Raw genomic sequence first — 22,870 nt, forward strand, 5'->3', positions numbered from 1 at the left:
GTGACTTTTTGTCTATAAATGTTTTAATTTCTCCTTCATTTTTGAAGGACAATTTTGCTGGATATAGGAGTCTTGGTTGGCAGTTTTTCTCTTTTAGTAATTTAAATATATCATCCCACTGTCTTCTAGCTTCCATGGTTTCTGCTGAGAAATCTACACATAGTCTTATTGGGTTTCCCTTGTATGTGACAGATTGTTTTTCTCTTGCTGCTTTCAAGATCCTCTCTTTCTCTTTGACCTCTGACACTCTAACTAGTAAGTGTCTTGGAGAACGCCTATTTGGGTCTATTCTCTTTGGGGTGCGCTGCACTTCTTGGATCTGTAAATTTAGGTCTTTCATAAGAGTTGGGAAATTTTCAGTGATAATTTCTTCCATTAGTTTTTCTCCTCCTTTTCCCTTCTCTTCTCCTTCTGGGACACCCACAACACGTATATTTGTGCGCTTCATATTGTCGTTCAGTTCCCTGATCCCCTGCTCAAGTTTTTCCATTCTTTTCCCTATAGTTTCTGTTTCTTTTTGGAATTCAGATGTTCCATCCTCCAGTTCACTAATTGTAGCTTCTGTCTCTTTAGATCTACCATTGTAGGTATCCATTGTTTTTTCCATTTTTTCTTCTTTGTCTTTCACTCCCATACATTCTGTGATTTGTTTTTTCAGATTTTCTATTTCTTCTTTTTGTTCAGCCCATGTCTTCTTCATGTCCTCCCTCAATTTATTGATTTGGTTTTTGAAGAATTTTTCCATTTCTGTTCGTATATTCAGCATTAGTTGTCTCAGCTCCTGTATCTCATTTGAGCTATTGGTTTGTTCCTTTGACTGGGCCATATCTTCAATTTTCCGAGCGTCATCCATTATTTTCTGCTGGTGTCTGGGCATTTGATCAGATTTCCCTGGGTGTGGGACCCAGCTGGTTGAAAGCTTTTTCTGTGAAATCTCTGGGCTCTGTTTTTCTTTTCCTGCCCAGTAGGTGGTGCTCGTGGCGCTCGTCTGTCTGCACGGCAGTCGGCCCGGGAAACCGCGTGTGGAGGGCGGGGGGTGTTGCCGGCCGCCCTGGCTTGGGGGAGTGCCGGTCCTAATTGCCCAGCTGGCCCGAAACGCCAAGCGTGACGGGAGGGCCCCGCTATCCAATGTTCCCAGTCAGACCGGGGAGCCACGTGCGTGGAGGGGACCCCAGTCGCCAGCCGCCCCGGCCGGGAAAACGCGCGCCCCTCGGGTAGCTCACCGCAGCAGATTCTCCCTGCCCGTTCAGCTGTTCCAGAATGGGGTACGCTGTCTTTTTGGTCTCTGTCGTGACTCCGGGACACGGAGTCACGTATTGTTCTGTTTCTTTAGTTGCTTTTCTGGAGGAGGAACTAAGACCCGCGCGTCTTACTAAACCGCCATCTTCTCCGGAAGTCTCGTTGTATTTTTTTAAAAGCAACCTCTTGATTTTTAAATTCTGGTAATGTATTTGAATTTAACACGTGTATACGCATATATCAAATCATACAAACGAGGCGTGTCTATGGGACAGATGTGGCCCTTGAGCCATCAATTTGTCACCTCTGCCTTAGGCTTTTGGAATTAAAAAAAGCCATATAGAAACTACGTGTTTTACTTTTTCTTTCCATCTTACCATTCCGTCTGAGGCAGCCGGTACTGGGTTACTGCTTGAATGAGCAGAGAAAGGGTGAAATTAGTAGGAAGAAAACAAAAGTAGCAGAGGCTAACAGGCCAGAATCTGTGAAACTGTGTGGGTGCTAACGAAACTTGGTTCCTCACTATGGAAATCATAGCCTGCTGGAGGAGACAGGTAGTAGGTGCTGTGAGGGCACTGGCTGCTGAGAGTTGGCCAGGTGCGTTTAGCGAGACCCTTTCAGACCTGGTGTACTATTTGAAATCCCAAAACAGCTTTGGGAGTCAGAGCTTTAAGTCCCCTCTTCTTTCTTTAAAAGCTGCCACTTAGTATTTATCAAGCACCAGTGTGAAGTGCTATACTAACCTTATCCCACGTAATGCTCACTCCCAATCATCTGACCCCTTTTCAGAAGTGAGGAAACTGAGGCCCCGAAAGGTTGATTGACTTGCTGGAGGTCGCACAGCTCGTAAAGACAGCTTGGTTTATGTTTAGAGCCCCCAGGACTGTTGAACTCCAGGCTTGTACTCTTAATCCCTCTTCAATAGTGTCTCTCCAGACCTTTTAAAAGTGTTTTTAGGGGAAGCACGTGGCATCTGTAAGGTGCTTTCTGATGACTCCCTGAGGGTGCTGGCAGGAGCTTGATGCCAAATCTAGGCTGTGTCCCCACATCGCCCCTGCAGCCGGGAGGCCCTGGGCAAGTTTCTTTGTTATTCTGGTTCTCAGTCTCTCAGGCTGTACAATGGACCCAAGTCCTACTTCTCAAGACTGTTTGAGGAGGAAGAGGCCAAATGTCTATATACAAAGCCTCACGCAGCTGCTGGGGTGTAAGCGGTAGTCAGTGAACTTCAATTTCCCTCCTTCTTCCAGGAGACAAGCAACCCAGTGATTGTGTAAGAAACAATCTGAGCTAACCGACCCTTTTGGAAGGCAAATTAGAACACCCATTGTAAGCAAGCAAGTGAGAGAATAAAAAAGACCATGATATTATCTGCAATTCTAGTTCATTTTGTGATTCCAGTGTTGGATTTGTTACCTAAACAAAACAAAACAAAAGTTTCTCCACAATTACTGGGGACTTCTGAACTGTAAGTAAATGGTTCTGGAAGGGACTGAAGGCTAGTTAGCATATTTTAGGCTCTTAGGCCCCTGAGGCTTCCATGCTTACCAGATAATTGCGTGTGTGAACAATGGGTGTTTGCATTTGCAGCAGGTAAAAGCTTGGCCGCTGCCTATATTTGGAGAAGCCACAAGGACAGATGTCACCCTGGAAAGAATGAAGAGTCTTTGATATAAAAGACCAACTGCAGGCGAGCATCTAAAGAAAACAGAGCGGAATAAACAACGTTGCACATAATTGAAGTCCTCCACTCCTTAGGAAAATGAGTTCCTTTTCCTCCCTTATTCTTTAATTGCTTTTTTTGTTTCTGGGCAGGGATGTAGATCTTTAGTCCTGTTTGTGAGTGCTCCAACTCAGGAGTGATGTCTGGAGTGAATCCAGCGACTCCATTCAGTTAAATTAAGGACTCATTGTGACCTTCCTGGGTACTGGAGCTAAGCACCGAGGAATAAGCAATGCCTCTAGCCCTCAAGTTCTCTCAATCCATGGGGAAGACCTGCATTCACTCATGTCCTCAAATCAACAAATACTTAGTCAACACCTACTGGCTGATGAAAACAAATACTGTGTTTCAGTGTGGTAAGCACTGTGCAGAGAATGTATGAAATGCTTAAGAAAACCCCGGGAATGGTGCACCCCTAACGTTTAATCATTGCTCGCTCATTAATTGGTGGTAATATTTCACTCTGTGTCAGGTAGGCACATTTAATCTTAACAACAGCTCCGTGAGATAAAGGTATATTCATTTCACAGATAAGGAAATGTGAAATTCAGAAAGCCCGCGATACCTGGCTGCAGCCGCACAGCTGGTAAATAAGTTCAAACCTGGCTATTTGACTGTGGCCGAGCTGATGTGTTCCATTCTACAGCTCTGAATCTTCCTCTCTGAGTTTTGCCATGCAAAACGTGCCCTGCTGCTTCACTCTCTGTGCATGTGTATGTGTATTTAAACAAATCAAATTCGACTCTGGGGCCCCAGCTGGTTGGAAATTACATTTCCATTGATACCAGTATGTCCTTCTGGCTACCACGAGGTTGAACAAAGAACTCGCGAGCAACTCAGAAGTTCCTTCTAGTGTTTGCGCTAAGTTTGTTGTTGGTTCCATGTCCTTTGAAATCTGGTGGGTGACTCAGGCTGCCATTTTGGGCAAGGGAAATTTGCTGAAGCCAGAGACCCAGCCCCCTTCCCCACTCCCCTACATTATGTCTTCAGTGAGAGAGGAGTGCCATAAGGGGTGCTTCAGGTGGGGAAGCGAGTGCTACTGCTACTCGGGGAGCCCAGACCTCCTTCCTTTGGGAACAGCTTCCCCTTTGTCACTACTTCTTCCTCCCTCACCACACTCTAAACTATTGTGTCCACCCTCTGGAAATTCCCAGGATATCTAAGATGGCACCATGGACACTGAGGGGGCTTGTGGTTGTTGGGGTCCTCAAAGGAGCAGACTCCAAGCCTTCTTGGACATACAAGATATTGATTGAGGGATAGTAGGGAAGATGCTGGAGGAGGCCAGGACAGCCACCTGACCATGAAGCTGCCTGTGGAGGAGAGAAGGAAGAGAGAAAGGTTGGGGAGGAAAAGTCTCAGACCGCAGTGAGGTACCTGGAAGTTTTGCAAGGCCACTGGGGAGTTGTCCATGTCAATTGGAGCCAACATCAGAGGAGTCCTGTGTCTTGTAGGAACAGGTCTGCCTTATGTCCCTACGGTGCTCAGTCCTTGGCTGGGGGCAGCCTGCCAGAATGGTCTCCGTGCCAAAGCCATGGTGGATTCAGAGCATAATGGCTTGAGTGTCTTCAGTGAAGGTCCTCAAGGTAGGAGATCTGAGGCCTCGCTGTGCCTAAATATGCTGGTCTTGATTAATTACTCCTCATTGAAAGCATCTCCATGTACATAGAGAGATGCTAAATTTATGAATGGTAATGTATTGATCGCTATAATAGTACTCACCATTTGTTAATATAAGGCTCTTTTAAATATCAGTCATTGCAGTAAATAATTTAAATGCATCATATCATTTAATCATTAAACCTTGTGAGATAGCTATTGTCATTATGACCCCCAGTTTAAAGAGGGATATGTTGCAGGTTAGAAAGGTCAACTAACTTAGCCAAAGTCATGGGGCAAGCACATGGTTGAAGCAGCTTTCAGTGTCTCCAACTCCAGAGTCAATTCTCTTAAACATTCTCCTGAACTGGGTCTTCCATGATATCTGGGCAGGGGCTGCAAAGTAACAGGTGCAGATGACAAAGGGAGTCAGGTTAACTGAGAAGGAACACACACTTGCCTGCTGGGAAACATGCATGAAAGTGAGCCAGAAGTCTTGGACAGCAAGGAAAAAGACTTCACACCTTCCCTCTACTGTCTCCTGGCTATGTGATCCTGAGCAATCCATCTTACTTTCTGAATTACAGCAATATTCTATGCCAAATAGGAGTATTAAATTTCTCATGACTCACTGGGCATGTTCTAACCATCAAATAAGAAAATTATATGAAAGTGTGGAGAGAGGGAAGGACACAAAGAACTGAATTTATATCATACAAACACAAGAGTAGTTATTATATATTACCTATGTTTTAGCTACTAATACTATTATAATAATGTATCAATATTAGAATGTCAGTTTTCTGTGCTATTCAAATTATATGGTTTCATGCCAGAAATTCATAGAGACCATTGGGGCTGCAAAGTGTAAACAGTCTTATCATCCAAATGACTCTCATAGCTAATGGCATCGATGCTCAGTCTAGCAGAGTGGACCCATTGAATTATGGTGAGGATTAATGTAATAAATATAGCTGGCATGGATTGAGTTTTACTATGTGTCCAGCTCTATTCTAAGTAATCTGAATATAATAATTCATTTGGGAAAATCCTCAGAATAACCTATGAAGGAGAAACTATTATTGTAATTCCCATTTTAAAGATGAAGGGACTGAAGCTCAGGGAGCTTAAATCACTAGGTCAAAGTCAGGCAGCTAGATCTAACTTGTATGGTCAACTTATTTGAACAGCATAATTATATGGAACCTTGAATAGGGAGTGAGATCCTGTTGGTTTGTACAGGTTGATGTGATGCCCTCATACATTCCAGAGTAACTTGGCAGAAGATTTAAAATCATTTGCAAAGTCTCTTTGAGGGACTGGGGAAAAAGGTGGAAAAATTAAATTTCACCACCTGGGGAAGACCTGATATTCTTGCAAACCCTGGGGACTGCCAATTTGGTGGGCTAGGTCCTTGATCTTCATGCTTGCCCTTATGGAACTTATTCTTGCAAAGGAGAAGCTAAGCCTACTTATGATTATGCCTGAGAGTCACCCCAGAGAACCTCTTTTGTTGCTCAGATGTGGCCGTTCTCTCTAAGCCAACTCCGCAGGTGAATTCATTGCCCTCTCCCTAAGTGGGACATGACTCTCACGGGTGTAAATCTAACTGGCAACGTGGGACACGAGACCCAGGAGTGTAAGACTCCTTAGCAATGTGGGACATGACTTTAAGGGATGAGCTAGGACTCAGTATCATGTGATTGAGAAAGACTTCTTGACCAAAAGGGGGAAGAGAAATGAAACAAAATAAAGTTTCAGTGGCCGAGAGGTTTCAAATAGAGTTGAGAGGTCATTCTGGAGGCTATTCTTATGCAGTATGTAGATATCCTTCTTCAGATTATGGTGTATTGGAGTAGCTGGAAGGGAATACCTGGAACTGTTGAACTGTAATCCAGTAGCCTTGATTTTTGAAGATAATTGAATAACTATAGGGCTTTTAAGGTGTGACCGTGTGATTGTGAAAACCTTCTGACTGATACTCTTTTTATCCAGTGTATGGACAAAAGAATAAGGAAAAAAAAAACAATAAATAAATAAATAATAGGGGATAGGATGTTTTGGGTATTCTTTCTCATTTTTATTTTTACTTTTATTCTTATTTTAATTTTTTTTTGAGTAATGAAAATGTTCAAAAATCTATTGTGATGATGGATGCACAGCCCTGTGATAATACTGTGAACCACTGATTGTGTGATTGGGATGATTATATGATAGGTGAATATACATATATCTCAATAAAATTGCATTTAAAAAAAAAGTCACATAGCTAAGTGTAAGAGTCAACTTTCAAACCCAGGCACACAGGCTCCTAAATTGGACATAGATTGAACAAGAAACGAGGCATCCAGGTTGGCTTCAAAATTTTTAGCTGAGTTATGGAGGGAATGGAATTATTGTTATTTGGGTTGGGAAGAACTTCAGGAGTTTGTTTTTTAGGAGGAACTCAATGTGGACACGCCAAGTTGGAGTTGTGTATCTGTGCCCAGGGAGATACCAGACAGGTCTGAACGTGAAATTTGGGGTCTTTCAGCATGTGTGTGGTATTTAAAGCCCCGAGACTGCATGAGATTGCCTGGAGAGTATAGATACACAGCAAAAGAGGTCGGAACCCTGGAGTTCTGGGGTATTCCGGAGTTTACAGGGAAAACACAGAATCAGCAAAAGACAAAAAACAGCACAAATGATCAGAGAAATTGGAGGAAAACCAGGTGAATGTGGTTTCCCAGAGGAAAATAAAGTGGTCAGGGAAGAGCAGGGGACCAACTGTGACAAATGCTGCTGACAGGTCAGGTGGCTGAGGACAGAAAATGGCCTTTGGACTAAGCCCCGAGGGCGACACGGATGACCATAAGAGGAGCAGCTGGGCAGCTGGGGGAGCAGCTGGGCGGCTGGGGGAGCAGCTGGGCGCCTGATTGGAGTGGGTCCCAGAGAAGCCGGAGGACAGGAATCTAAGACAGTGACTTCAGACAACTCTTTCAAGGGGGGGTTCTAAAAAGGGAAGATAAAAAACAGGGAGGTTGGCTGAAGGACAAAGTGGATTTTTAAAATTTCATTTTAATATGGACGAAATCAGATAAGAATAGGATGATCTAGTAGAGATTAGGAAATAATTGAAGGTTAAGTACGGGCCTAGGCAGGGACTTGTGGAACAAAACCTGTGAGTAGATGAGCGGGGATACAATCTAGTGCCCAGGTAGGAGGAGGTTGGCGTTGTCTAGAAGCGTGGATGATAGAGAAGAGAAAGAATACATCGGCCTCGTTGCAGGTGTGCGTGATGGGAGATTTTTTTGAAGCTCTCTTCTGATTAGGTCAATGTTCTTGCACATTTATTGAGCTTTCTCTGAGTCCAGAAGCCAAAATTGAAAGCTCCTTCCTCTGTTTCACCATTGCTTTTCACTTTGATTTCAACAAAGCCTGCTTCATCCAGTAATTATAGCTGCTTGTATATGTGAATTTCTTCCCCACCAGCTTAGGAGATGGAGGAGAGCAGAGAACACATCTCATTCTTTTTTGTTCCGTAATACTTAACAGTGCCTGAAATGCGCAGTAAGCCCTCAGTAAGTATTTGTGGAGTCCCTGTATTTGTTTCTCTAGCCATATGCTTTAGGCCTGATTTTGCTTGAGGGATAAGAAACTACCATGAGTTATCCTTTCCATGGGCCAATTGGGAAAATTAATCGTGTTTCAGTCTAACTATTCTATTAACCACTGTATTAGCTGTTTATCAATGAACTTAGTACTCACGAACTCTTGCAAGCCTTGCTGATTTTTGCAAAGACTTGGCTTTCATTGGGCCATGGCGGCAATCTCAGAAGAGTTATAATGTGTGAAAGGATGCAAACAGTTCCTTTTAAATTCACAGAGACTGTCCAGCTTGCCTAATTAATTTTTTTTAAAAGAAGATATTAAATTCATTATAATGGACATGTACTTTGCACCTATAGAAGTCAATGAAAAATCCTACTGCCTTCATAGAAGGTGCCAGAGCAACTTCTCCAGACCCTAGGGATCTGAGGAAACTTGCTGTGTGCAGTGAGGGAAAATGTACCCTTGCTGTCCCCTGGCATTTCCTTAGCCCTTAGAGAGAGTGAGAAAAGAATCTGCCAATGGATGATATTCTACTGTGGATCTTTTTAGCAAGGTTCTGGGGACACCAAAATTAAGGCCAACCCGATTTGTGTAGTATGGATGAAATCCATCGATACCCTTCGCCAGGAAGTTCAGCACAGCATACACCTAAGACAAGACCTGGACTTGGGCTTCAATCCCACCTCAGCTGGCGTAGTTTCCTGGTTTATGAAATGGGTGTGATAACAACCTTATGTGGTTATGATGACATTTAAATTATTTAATGTCTATACAAGTCCAACAAGCCATCCAGAAATCAGTGATGTTAGCCATTCTGGTTTCTTTGAGGACTATTAATAAATGCTGACAATAAAGAAATAGCAATAATTAAAAAAATGCAGGTTATGTCCTATTTTGGGTGGTTATCCTTTACCCATCCCCCCACCAATCCTGGCCTTTCTTCTCCATTTTTATTCCAATGTAGAAAAGTTGATGGCACCAATGAGGAAGGAGAGAACATTGAGCTGAATGAAGAGGGGAGGCCAGTGCAGGCGTCTGGGCCAAGCCCCCCACTCTGCGACTGCCCCTGCTGTGGCGTCCCCAAGCGGTACATCATCGCCATCATGAGCGGGCTGGGGTTCTGCATCTCCTTTGGGATTCGGTGCAATCTCGGAGTGGCCATTGTGGAAATGGTCAACAACAGCACCATCTACGTGGATGGAAAGCCAGAGATTCAGGTCAGTGTCAGTCTGTGGTGGGAGAGCTTCGCCACTGAGCTGTGCAGGAGAACAGTGTAATTCATTCACTGATGAGATGGGAAGGTAGCGTGGCCACCGTGGGCCTGGAGCGTGCGTGGACATGGGGAGAGGACGGGGAACCATGCAGACCAGTTGGTCTTCGTAGACACGCAGGGAAGCAGCTTCAGTTGGGGGGTGTAGGTGCTATGTTGGGGTGTAAGATGCTTAAGGTCATAGAGCAAGGGATGAAACCTGACTGACCTTGTGAACGGTTTCCCAGAGGAAGCAATGGGGAGGAACGTGCCAGACGAAGGGTTCTGACGGGGTGACAAGAAGGAGGAAGGAGAAGGAACAGCACATGTGAAAGCAGGTGGGAGGTAGCGGGTTGTAAGAACTGAGGCAGAGACCTTCTTCTTTTCTGTGTCATGGATACGTCTGGTAACCCCAGTGAAGATTGTGAACCCTTTGTAAAAAAATTAAATTAAAAAAAAAATAGCGCACATTGGATTATACGAAAATCAATTATGTTACAATGTAGGGTCCCAGCCCAGCACAGCCCCCAGACCAGAGAACAGGCTGGACAGAAGAGGACCCTGGGTCTAAGTGGGGGCTTGTGGGTGGAGGGAGCTGGTCCCCCGGCTCCCAGCTGTGGATGAAAGCTGCACCCTGCGCAAAGCTGGAGGGAAAGAGGCAGCGCGAGGCAGCCCAGGGACGGCTCACAGGGGGTCGTGCGATTTGATTAGGGGAGGGGGTTAACACTCTTTGACCTTTAGGGTCTGTCCTGTCGCATAGGCGGCCGCGTGACTTGGTGTCTAAATGGAGGAGGGGGTGGGCCCTCCCATGGCCGGCTGTGTTCCCATGGCCGGCTGTGTTCCCATGGCCGGCTGTGTTGGCCCCGGGATGATGCTGCATCCGTTACCAGCGTTTAAGGGACAACAGAGCGTCAGGAGGCCTCACAGAGGTGACAGCTCCCCAGAGTGAGGCCACCGTGCCTAAGACAGGGAACCAGAGCATTCTTCTGGTGTTGATGGAACCTGAGATTTCAGTCCAAAATGAGAAGAGTCTCTTCCAGACTTTCCCACGTGCCGACTCCTGCCATGCCAGCAGTCCAGTTCACAGGGTCCGGTTCACAGGGGTCACGGTCCAGGCAGGCTGGTGGCACCGCGTGGCGGCTCCGTGCACACTCAGCACAGAGAGCTCTAGTGCTCGAAGGTTCCTGCAGAAAACCCTGCAGGAAGGTGTTTGCTCCGATGGTCAGGGCAGAAAGGAAGATGTTTTGGGGAACTATGAGAGGCAACTCTTGTTGATGCCACACTTTCCCCCTGCAATTGCAGAGAAACTTCTGGAATTGAATCTCCAGTTAGCCTGGGCATAATAAGTGTTCATCGCATCATATATACTGCACCTGGGGTGTGGAGGGTCCCAGGTTGGTTCCATAGACAACTTTTGGCATTTGCGTATTAACTCTATTCTAATACTTACATTTTGGTGACCCCAATACCCCAGGCACCGAGGACTCCCCTGTGTCAGCCAGGACCACGGCCAGTCGCCCTTATTTTCCCTAATGCTTGTGGCACAGGCAAGAGCACGTCACGCTCAGTACCTCGTGGGGGCCGCAGTGTGGCTGGTCCTGTCCCTGAGTCCACAGTGCCGGCCTGGGCCGCACAGTCACTAGTTCCACGGGGTGGGAGCAGCTGCTCGGGGCGTGAGCTGAGGCTGGTGAGGGCTGGACACAGCCAGTGTGGCCCCTGCTGCAGGGAACACTCAGCGTCTTTCAGCTGCTCCTTTAAAGGCCCATCCGCTCTTTGAGTGAACCCCGCTGCTGTGGGGTCGTAAGGCAAATGAAATGTCCATGAGACGTCGTGTCCAGGAGCCCAGGCTTGGGTTAGCTGTCCAGGAAAGGGGGCCCCCCATCATTGCCCCCATGTGTGGGGACCCTAAGGAAGGCACTGAGCTTTCCTAAGCTCCAACTGTAGCTTTACACCTGCGGCTGTGAAGGCACATTCCACACCTCCAGGTGAGGGAAGGGACCCAACAGAATCTACCTGCCACCTGGTAACCGCAGCCTGCTGGCGGCCGATGTGAAGCATCCTTGTGCATCACAGTGGAGAGGGACAGGTGTCCACGATGCCCTTCAGCTGTGGCCTGGTGATGGGGAGCGGAAAGTGCTGTGCCAGTCTCCACGGAGCCGCGGGCCCTCAGTGCGCTGTTTTCCTAGGCACCACTCAGCAGCCCCATGCCATGCTGGCTGCAGGCTACAAATTCTGCTAATGCATTTGCTTCAATATCACCATGTAAAAAATCAGTATTATGGACAGAGTCATGAAATACAGTTACCTTTCACTTGTGACAGGCAGCCCAGATGTCTTCCCACACCTCTTTTCCCCATAAGGGGCGGCTGACCACAGTCCATTGCTCTTGTTCCCACGTGGCCATCCACACTGGCAGACCCTGATACACCGCCCAGTTGTCAGCACAAATAGTTAATATGTCTCCTGGTTTGTGGACAGTGACCACCCGTGCAGTGCTTAACTCAGCCCATTGGCTGCTTTGCAAAGTCCCGGTTTCTGTCCATGCTAGGTGGCACAGCTACTGCTGTCCAGGCGGCTGTCCAGGCGGCTGATCCGTCAGTGTACCAGGCAGAGTCGGGTATATGCCACATCCATTAGTGGTGGGCACAGAGACAGCCACTCGGGGGATCAGCAGGGAGGGGCAAGAGCTGTTCTTCCATATAGGGATCTAGTCTAGGATAACACGCATTTAGCACTTAAGGGGCTGTTGTTGAAAATGCTGCACTATAGCACATAAGCTTTCCATTTCATTAATGTGCTCAATTGTGCATTACCAGAGTGAGGCTTAGTGGCAGTGTCCCGTCCACCCCTGTATGGAGATGGCTGTTCTTAATTTCACAGGGCATTTCTGAGTTAGTCTTTCACCTTGCAGTAAGGCACCATAGACAGCACATAATTGCTTTCCTAAGAAACTGGACTGCAGTTTGGCTCTTTACCACAAGCCCCACACAAAGCTGATATTGGTACTGGCCATGTCTAATTCACAAGGCATATCTGTGGCCATCCCCAATAAAGTCTGAGCCAGTGCAATGCTCATCTGGCTTCTTCAAAAGCAGACTGCTGGGAAACATTCCCAGAGATAGCTTTTCCTCATCAAAACATACACAGGTTTTAAACTTTGGGCTGAGTGAGGAACAAAAGGTTTCCAGTATCCTATCATTCCTGAGAAAGCCATTAGCTGTTGGAGTTTGCAGCCTAGGAAAACATCGTACCTTATCAATGACTACAAAAGGAATAAACTTTGCCTTTCTCAACCACACAGTACCCAAGATTTGACAGGGCAGCCAAAGCATTGCAATCTGCCATGATTAACTGTCCATCCTTGGCTTTAAGATGGAATAGCAAAAAGGTTGAGGCTTTTTTTAGTTTTGTAAAAGAGTTACTGGTTAACAGGACCCATCAATATTATCAAATAGAGTTACATTTTTCTATTTAGCTAAATCCTTTGCTGCAAGTCCGTGGCAGATGGTCAGGCCATGTGAATAGTCTCATTCATATGAATGTAGGCAACAAACCATGGTAATATTATCAGTACCTGTGACTCTGCCTCTGGTGGAAATTATAAACACATTCATATCACATTACAGTTGGTACAACATCACAAACAATGTTTATACTCAACTTCAAAATTACAGTAATTTTAGACTCATGGTTATAATTTTGTCATGTAATGTGTTAATAAAGAAGCCTATATGTTTCTATAGCACAGATTTGATCTTTAGATATTCTGATATCTATGCATAAGGTCCCAGGGCTCGGGCCCTGGCCCCCTCCTCCATTTTGAGAGCAAGTCACACAGTCGCCTGCATGACCGGGACAGACGTTAAAGGTCAAAGAATGTTAAAAAGACCCCTTCCCTAATAACCAAATCCCACGAGAGTCTGCTGAAACTCCATTGTAACCAAATCTCACAAGACTTAAACTTTATATGCCATTCCCTGGCATGCCTCTTGCTCGTCTTTTCCTCTCTTAGCTTTGGCAGAGTGCGGACTTTCATCTCCCAACTGGCCACATTGGGAAAAATCTTCCTTCTGTCCACAAACCCCTAGTTAAACTTATGGGTAATCTTTGTCTAGTATGTTCTTTGGTCTTGGGGTTGTGTTGGGCTGGAACATTTGGCAAGCCAGTCAGGAGACCAAAGAGCTGCTGGCCATAGAGAGCATGAGTCTGGGGAAGGGGACTCTTCTGGAGTTATCCTGGAGTAGCCAGCTTCCTTGGTCACCCACGTGCTTGACTGTGCTGCTGTTAATTAACCGTTGTGTGCAATGGGGCCAGCTATGGCAGGCTATCTCAAGGGAGACATGATGAAAATCCTTTGTTCTTCTTCCCAGCTGAGGGTGAAAATGGGTTGGCTGGCTCTATTTAAGGGAATACTAAAGAATTGGGTGTTAATTCCTTGTCATAAAGAGGGAGCCTTTGGAAACATACAAATGTGGCATCACTCCTCCCTTTGTCTCCCAAATTTCTTCTTTTTTCTGTTTTTCATTATCAGATAAAAATCTGTGGGATTCCAGTTTAGGTAAGTCAGGATATGCCCTCTTACTCTAGCATTCTGGCATACTAATATATCTAAACTCTCATCTACGAGGCATAGCCTCTCTTTCAACTCATCCTCCAAATCTACTGATTTCACTGTCTTTCTGAAGCAGTCCACTGCAATGCCCTCCATGGCCTTGTGGATTCCTGTCTACCTGGGTCAATAGACCCCAGGTAGGAGGTAAATGTAGCAGTGAATGCCAACAAGGCAAAGAGGGACGAGGTTGAGGAAGGGCTGTGAGTCGTGCAGAGAGCCATGATGAGCAGTAAGCTAGCAGGAGATATGAAAACCTCTGTGCTCTGGAATGCTCGCTGCCTAATGGGAGGGAGGCCAGATGGAATCTGGACAAAAGTGAATGCAGGGAGCCTAGTCCAGAGGCTGTTTGAGACATAAGCAAGCACAATTCTGATGGGGTTTTAACTAGTATAGTTTTTATGAATCACTGGAATGATAAAATCTACTTTGTCTCTTAAATTATAGACATGGGGTATTGAGGTCATGGGGGCAAAATTTGAAAAGTATGCCCGGTGGACACATTTTGTTGAATTGAACACACGCAATGGAATGGCTCATGCAGAAATCCATCTGTTTGCAGAGAGGCATCTTCAACGTTTTTTTTGGATTCTGCCCATATTTGGAGAGCTGTTTAGCCCTCCTTACTGGTGTGTGGGAAATCACCATTCTGTAGACTGTGCTATGAAGAAGGTGTTACATGAAATGGGGAATGTTGGATCATATACATTAACTGGATGTCTTTTCTCATAGCATCCTATGTCATAAGAATATCCTAGGATTCTCCAAGAGGGGCACATAGTGTGCAGTATTTCCTGGTCTGACTTGATCGTAGAATACTTTCTTTCATACCACATCTATTAGCATCACCTAGAACAGTCTCCTGCCGAGCACTGGTTTGGGGAAACTTAATTTCAATCCATTAAACAGAAGTCTTTATGTGGCTTGCAGCCTTTTTTTTTTTTTTTTTTTTTATCAAAACTACTGGATGATTCTGTCCAGGAAAACAGCAGCATGGAGATTCTTCTAACCAGCCTCTTTTTGATGCCACTGCTGAATCTGTCCTTAAAGGATAGCCTGGCTGTGTGTGTGTGTGTGTGTGTGTGTGTGTGTGTGTTTATTGGGGGGGAGGGAAGAGTATGTCATGCACTTTTTTTCTTTTTGTTATGCATTTTTAAATAAAGAAAGATGTATATTAGCAAGCTTCAGATGGATATCACATGCATTCTTTTAGCCTTTTGTGAGCGAGAGCAGCTAATTAAAACTTGCCTGCCGAGGCCCAGATCCAAATGAGATGCTGTTTTGCATTGGTTTGTTGCCTGGAAAGATAGGCCCTGGGTCAGCAGAGTCAGCTCTGAGGCACACGGAAAAGGCATCGCGACAAACCCCAGGAACGAGGCTCGCATGTGTACTCTCCGTTTCCATGGTTTTGCCCTCTAGAGTCTTAGGGAAACCGATTAATATCTAAAATATGCTTTACATCATTTTCTCTGTCTTCAAGATCAGGAATTTAGTAGCATTTCAGAAGCTCTAGCATAACTCCAATTTATGCAGTCCATTTCTTTCTTGGCTTAGAACACGGCTTAGAGATCAGCGGATCCTGCGCCACCTGATGACAGAAATGTCATTCGTTGTGTTAGGAGAGGCTGTGAATGACTGGTATTTTATTTTTTTTTTCTTTATGGGATACAAACTAGATATTTTGTGCTGAGATATTTTTAAATCCTCATTTTCAAGAGAGAAGGAAGAAAGCAGTAGGTAGGCTTTTCAGATCTGTGGCTGGCTGAGTCCCCCTGCGGCTTGGCCATCGGTCCTTGGGGTTCAGGCAGCAGTGGGGTGCCCAGGGCAGAGGCCCAGGCTACCAACAGGGAAGCAGAGCCGGTGGCGGGGCAGAGATGCCCCTGGGAGGCGGAGGCAGGAACTGGTAGTTCTCGTCAGTCTTGTTAGCCCTCCGCGTTCCTGTCTAAGGTGAGGATGAGAGGGTTGCTGTGCGGTCAACCGAGGTAATTTCTGTCATGCACCTGTGTTAGCTCTAACAAATGGCCATGAACTGGATGGCCTATGACAACAGATTTATTCTCTCACCGTTCTGGAGGCCGAAAGACGTTTGCAATCAAGGTGTCGGCAGGGACATGGCCTCTCTGGAGGCTCCTTCCTGGCTTCACCACCGGCTGCTTCAGCCTCTGCTGGCTCCTGGCCCCCCTGGGTTGGTGCAGCACCCCAGCCTCAGCCTCTGTCTCCACCGGCCATCTTCTCCCTGTCTGTGTTTTCTGCTTCCAATGATCCCGGCTCTCCTGAAAGGACACATGCCATTGGGTTGAGGGCCCTCCTGGACCACCCAGCCTGTCTCACATAAAGGTCCTTAACCTCATCACACCTGCAAAGACTGGCCGTTGACGGCTGTGGAGGGGTGCAATGATGATGAAAGTTCATTCTCAGCAGAGCTCGTCATGTGTCATTGCCTTCAGGAAAAAATGGAAGCCCCATCCCCTCGGAGAGGAAGCCACGAGCAAGGGGTGATGTGACTGGCCGAAAGGAGTCCCGTTCCCCCTCTGCTGTTGGACCCTTGGACTGAATGTTGGACATTCAGTCTTTCTTTCTTAGTGAGAAAGGCACGTCTCTATGGGCAGTGGAAAAGATATGGGTTTTTGGGTGGGCAGGGACATACATGGAAAGTACCTGAATGAAATCATGTCTCTCTCTGCTCAAACCTTCCAATGGTTTCTTTCCATCTGTCTTTGAGTAAAGCCAAAGGCTGTTACGATAGGAATGTATGACTATCTCACATCATCTCTCATCACTGCTCTTACGTTAAATCCTATTCCATACCCTTCACTCAATACCCTCCAGCTGTACGGATCTCCTGTAGTTCCTCTAATATATGAGATGCGCTCCTACCTCAGGGCCTTTGTACTTGTTTCTCTCCCTGGAAAGCTCTTCTCTCAGATTAACACAGGGCTTGCTGCCTTCCTTCCTTCAAGTATTTAGTCAGGAATCACTTTCTCCATGAAGCCTTCCATGCCTGTTCTATATAATATTTAGCCCCACCTCCCCTCTCCCCAGCGCTTCATATCAGCCTCCCTGCTTTATTTTTCCCTCTCATCACTGGCCACCATCTAGCATAGTCTGTGCTTGTTTATTTTCCTGGCTGTAATCGTCATGTAGGTAGGAACCGCTGCCTTCACTCACTACTGTCTCCCCACTGCCTGGAAGGATGTCTCACACGTGATAGGCACGGAATAAGCGTGGTGAGCTGGTTTGAATGAATGATTGTTGGTTCCTTTCTATTCTTGAGCTTCAAGTTCATCTGTGCAGTGGGAAACGTAAAGAGTACTGGCTGACGTTACCTCACTGGGTAAAGACTGTTTCTTATTTGAATTTGTATTTACGCTGCCTGGAGCCTGATGTGGCACACAGGAGGTGATCGGGGATGCGGAATAAATGAGCAAATAAATATGTAGCAATTTGTTCAAGAAAAGTAAACTGTGGTGAAAGTTTGAAAATGAGGTATGATGATAATTAGGAACACTTGCTCAATAATATTAACACCTTGCATTTTTTATATCAATGCTTTATAAGTCCAGTTAATTATTCATTCATTCAGAAAATATTTACTGGCACCTTGCCTGTTCTCAGGCATTTGTTTTAAGTACTGAAGTTTAAAGACAAACAGGGCGCAGCTCCTGCCTCGGGGTTGCTTGCTGTCCAGTGTGGGAAATGGACATGCACAGTGTCCTCATTTGCCTGTGCTGCCATCACAATTGGTTGATTTAAACAGCAGGAATTTATTGGCTCATGGTTTTGAGGCTGGAAGAGGTCCCAGATCCAGATGTGGCTGCGGCCTCCTGTGATTCCCTAGCTTTGACTCCCGACGTCCTTTCTTGCTTCCGCCACCTCAAGTTCCTCTTTATAAGCCCCCTGGGTTCAGATCAAGACCTACCTCATTCGGTCGGGCCACAACTTAACCAGAAACAGCAACTTCAAGAGGCCCAATTTACAGTGAATTCGCACCCACAGGGCTGCAGAGTAAGACTAAGAATGCGCTTCTCTCTGGGATGCAGGAGTTGACCTACCACCCATGGTGTGGACAGAAGTCTGCGGGAGCAGCCCAGGACAGGATGGCCACTCCAGGAGGGGAACTGGGAAGCTTTCCGAGAGGAAGGAGTATTTGCAATGAGTAAAATTTGCCAGGGGGAGAAAGCATAGAGAAGCACATTTTCAGGGGCCCAGGAGTTGTGGAAGGGTGGGCTGCTGTTTTGTCATCGTCATAGCAGTACTGGCAACTGGCCTCGATTGGGTCCACACTGTGACCGCCCTCAGGCTAACGTGTGACACAGCCCATCTCCAAGCAGAGGGGTCTCCATGCTGCGTCTCCTGTTCACCCTATGACAGGGAGCAGGTGTTTATCACTCCTATTGAGAAAGGAGAGACGAAGACTCTGCTTCCCTTTGTGTCCTCTGATTAAGTTGGTATCTGAATAACCTAAATAACCTAATAAAACCAGGACTTGGTTTTTGTTTTCTTCGCATGCTCGTTTCTTTTCGCTTTAGCGTTCATCACCATTTTGTGCACCCAGTAAATATCTGTTTGCACGTGCACGCAGCCTCTCCTTTCTCCTGCTAGGGCCGAGAGCCCACGGGGCAGGGCTTGGCTTTGCTCACAGCTGCGTCCCCAGCACGTAGGAGGCCCTCCATAAATATTTATTGAATAAAAGAAGCCAAGATGGACTCTGTGGGGTTATTACGTACAGGCATCAGTGGAGAACGGTGGTGATGTTTTTGTTTTTACAAACGCGACCGCGTGTGATTTCTCGTTTGCAGACAGCTCCGTTCACGTGGGACCCGGAGACTGTGGGTCTTATTCACGGCTCTTTCTTCTGGGGTTACATCGTCACACAGATTCCAGGCGGCTTCATTTCCAACAAGTTCGCTGCTAACAGGTAAGCTCCGCTGCCGTGACGTGGGAGCTGCGCAGGCACAAGGCGGCCTGAGAGCGTGGGGGTGAAGGAGAAGGACGGGGCCCTCTGGACAGGAGACGCTCATGGACATTGGCCCCAAACGATCCTGTTCCTGAAAGTCCCATTTTAAATGCACTTGTCCGTGCAGTCTCGCTACCTTGCCACTCTTTCAGGGATTGCATAGGAAAAGGGCCTTTGCCTCAGGGTCAGCCTCCTGGTCCCTGATTTGCTGTGTGACCCCTGTAAAGTTGCTCACCCTCTTTGAACCTCAGTGTCCTCTTCTGTGAAATGAAGCATTGGACTAAATTGGTCTCGGGTCCCCTTCACAGGGGACATTTGTGACCTATGCACACATGTTAATATCACCCAGGGCCATTAAGGTTTCATCATATGGACAGTAAGGGCTCCCCTGTGGGCTGCATGATGTGTCCTTAATGCCCATGAAATCCTCTAGGAGGTGTTCACGTAACTGCAAGTGTCCAAGATTAGAATCAGCTGCCTAAAGAGGTAGTGAGCTCTCTGTCAACAGAGGTATCCAAGTAGAAGAGGGTGGCCAGTAGGGGAGACGTTGTAGAACGTATTTGTCTGCAAGGAAAGGAGTGTACTGAATATCCAGGATCTCTTCCAGTTACATTTCCTGTATGACTTGACTTGAATGGATTTCATGAAGTACACTACATTTTACACTCTAAATCACAACTCATTACACAGTTGTGAAATCAATATAGTCATTTCCTAAGGAGTGTGCTTTTTTAAAAGAGAGAGAGACCAAAAGATAATCAAGTAGAATAGAAAACATCTACGTGAATTGCACGTGGAGGGATAAGTATTGGTTTATGAAACTTGTTTCAGTTACATTTGTGTGTATTAGAATATATCAGGCAGTAGAATTTTCATTTTATGGGTCAAGGTAAATATGTTCGAGAGACATCACTGTAAGATCTGAATATGTAGAAGCCTGCCTGTATTTAATATTCTTGTCTAATTTGTATCTTTATTTATTGTTACTGACCTGTTGTATCCGTCCTAAAAAGTGATAAACTACTGGTTTCTGTGCAATCTCCTGAGTTACTTCTTAAACTTAAGCCCTAAGGAAAAAAATCATACCTATGGTATCATTTCCCAGCCCATAAAAAGGGCTGAAACACTGTTAAAATGTGCTGGCTGCCCCCTTTTCCCAGGACTCGGGGTGGGCGGGACGGAGAGGAAGGACCCTGAGCAGGGACCGAGACAGGCACCCAGCCTGCCCGGAGCTTGGTGGGCCCCAGGCACAGCGGCTTCCAGAACAGTCATGCTCCCCCTGGAAGAGCTGGGGACCAGGAGACGCATCCCAGTGATGCAGAAGGCCTGAGGTCGGAGTCGGCACCTGGCTCTGGAAGGACCAGACGCTCACGTCGTGCTGGTAGATGTCTCGCGGTCCAGGCTGTCACTAGGCAGAGAGTCCCTGTGCTGCCCCAGACAGGCCCCTGCCTGGTCTGCGGACCCGAACTTGGACATCAAAACCAGCCTGGGGCACACCAGACCTGAACACAACTCTCTTTCTCTGAATTAGTTTCCGTTACTTTCCCTGGGGACCTTCCACGAGCTGCGGGCCGTTTCTGAGGTTCGACGGGGTGTCCGCCCATCGGTGGGCCTGTCCGTCACGCCATGCTTTGGTCCTCCAGGGTCTTTGGAGCTGCCATTTTCCTAACATCGGCCTTGAACATGTTCATTCCTTCTGCGGCCAGAGTCCATTACGGCTGCGTCATGTGTGTGAGGATTTTGCAAGGACTCGTGGAGGTAGGAGATGCTTTCTTTCTAGTTTTCAATATTGCAGGAAGCAAAGTGGTTGCTTCAGTCTCCTGGGTGCCCCACCAAATACCCTGCAGTGGGTTGGCCTCAACAGTGGGGGTTTATTGGCTCGTGGTTTTGAGGTTAAGAGAAGCCCAAAACCGAGGTGTCAGGAAGGCAATGCTTTCTTCCCAAAGACGCCTGCTGGGCAGGTTGCAGGTGACCCTTGGCCTCGGCTCCCCTGTCAGAGGCCAGTGCCCATGGCAGCTGCTCCTGGTTTCTCTGGGTTTCGCTGCCTCCCGGCCTCTTTCTGCGGCCTTTTTTGGTCTGTGACCACCCATGTAAGGCGTCGGTGATAGGAGTAAGACCCGTCCTGGTTGACCTGGGTTTTGCTGATGGAAGCTCAGCAAAAGGTCCTGCTTTCGGTGGGTCCACACCACAGGGTGAGGGCAGGCGAGGAACATGTTTTTCTGGGGTACAGAGCTCCAAGTCACCACACAGCGCCTTCAGAAAATGTGATTTCTTAAAACAAAACAAATCAAGCCTTGCCTCCGTTTTCCTGTCTTCTACCTCGTTCTACTATCCCGGCTCTCAGGCCATGACTACAGTTATGATATTTTAATTAAAATGCCTCGTGTGATTCCAAACTGATACACAATAAATTACCATTTATAGAAGCACAGAATTTCAGGGCCAGGAAAGATCTCCAAGATCATTTATTTCAACCCCTTCATTTTAATGGATGATGAAATGGAAGCCCCAAACCCCCAGTCCATGCGGCAAGGCCTGTTGCCCCAAAACAGTTTAGAGGGGCTCACGGATCGATCTGTAAATTTCCAAGGGTGGAGTTTTCTGCAAAGATTTAACTCTCTGAAGGAGACAGCATGATATCGAGCCACATAGCAAATATTTTGGGCTTTGAAAGCCACACGGTCTCTGTTGTGACTACCCATCTCTGTATCGCAAAAGCAGCAAATGATCCCAATAAAACTGTATTTCTGGACACTGACGTTTGAATTTCTTATCACTTTTATGTGACATAAAATATTATCCTTCTTTTGATTTTTTTCAGTCACTTGAAATGTAGAAACCATTCCTGGTTTGTGGACTGTATGAAACAGACAGCAGGCTGGGCCTGCCCCGTGGTCAGAGTTTGCCAGCCCGTGATGCCTGCCTGTGCTTCCCGTGTACAGTTTGCACTGTTATTTACCTATTGTTTTCCTTAGATCAACTTATTAAAAAAAATAATAATAATAAACCTCATCCTAAGCAACAATATCTTTGAAATAATGGGTTTGACATACCAGTTATATTTTTTCTAAACCATATCACAAGGTGTGTGTAACAATTACGATTGCTGTTCTACCACCTCACATCCAACTCTAGTCCCCCTAGAAGTACACGCGCCACACTTCGGGAAATGCTGATGTGTTGGAAAGAACACAAGATACGCAGTCTTCAAGGCCAAGTTCCAGGCGCCTGTTTTCTCTGAGCCTCAGATTCCGGGTCTTGAAATGAGAGAGGGACAGCTGGTTTGGCTGTCATGTCCTACACCTGTATTCTGTAATAAAACGAAATACGAAGTCGCCCCTCCCCGTTTCCCACTGTGTTTAAGTGTGAGTCGTATTAGAATTTCAGCCCCTGTGCTGTGAGTCAGGTAGCTGACTCATGCTGTCTAGTGCCTGTAAATGAGGCCTTTACGTTGTAGTCCGTGTGAAAGCAGCAGGAGCCACGTTTTAAACCCAAACAGAAACTGAACTCAAATCAACTCAAATCTGCTTTCAATGCTTTTACCAGGGTGTCACCTACCCTGCCTGCCACGGCATGTGGAGCAAGTGGGCGCCGCCCTTGGAGAGGAGTCGGCTGGCCACAACCTCTTTCTGCGGTGAGTGTGGAGGGGTCCTAACAGCTCTCCTTTAGGCATGGCTTTGGCTTCAAGTGTCTAAAAACTCCGCAAGACCCCTGGATAGCTTCTATTTTTTTCACATAGCAGAAGTCCAACGGTGAGTCGTTCCTGGTGCTATTTCTGATGCTCAATAATCCATCAAGGACCTGAGTGTGTTCTGACTCTACTCAGCCATCCTCAGGGTGGAAGCTTTTCACACTCATGCCTCTCCTCCAGTTCGCGGACTGCTGCAGCTCCAGGTGTCAAGTCCA

General features: G+C 46.5%; 1 protein-coding gene across 1 annotated transcript in view; it reads left to right on the forward strand.

Moving 5' to 3' along the window:
* Positions 1-22,870, forward strand: part of SLC17A8 (solute carrier family 17 member 8) — a 59,201-nt gene that overhangs the window by 17,106 nt on the left and 19,225 nt on the right. The window contains exons 2-5 of the mRNA XM_077168163.1: positions 9,114-9,366; positions 18,807-18,925; positions 20,608-20,722; positions 22,511-22,598. Coding sequence (XP_077024278.1) covers positions 9,114-9,366; positions 18,807-18,925; positions 20,608-20,722; positions 22,511-22,598 — 575 coding nt within the window. The remainder of the gene's footprint in view (positions 1-9,113; positions 9,367-18,806; positions 18,926-20,607; positions 20,723-22,510; positions 22,599-22,870) is intronic.

The sequence above is a fragment of the Tamandua tetradactyla genome, chromosome 7 (assembly GCF_023851605.1).
Source record: "Tamandua tetradactyla isolate mTamTet1 chromosome 7, mTamTet1.pri, whole genome shotgun sequence".
NCBI lineage: Eukaryota > Metazoa > Chordata > Mammalia > Pilosa > Myrmecophagidae > Tamandua > Tamandua tetradactyla.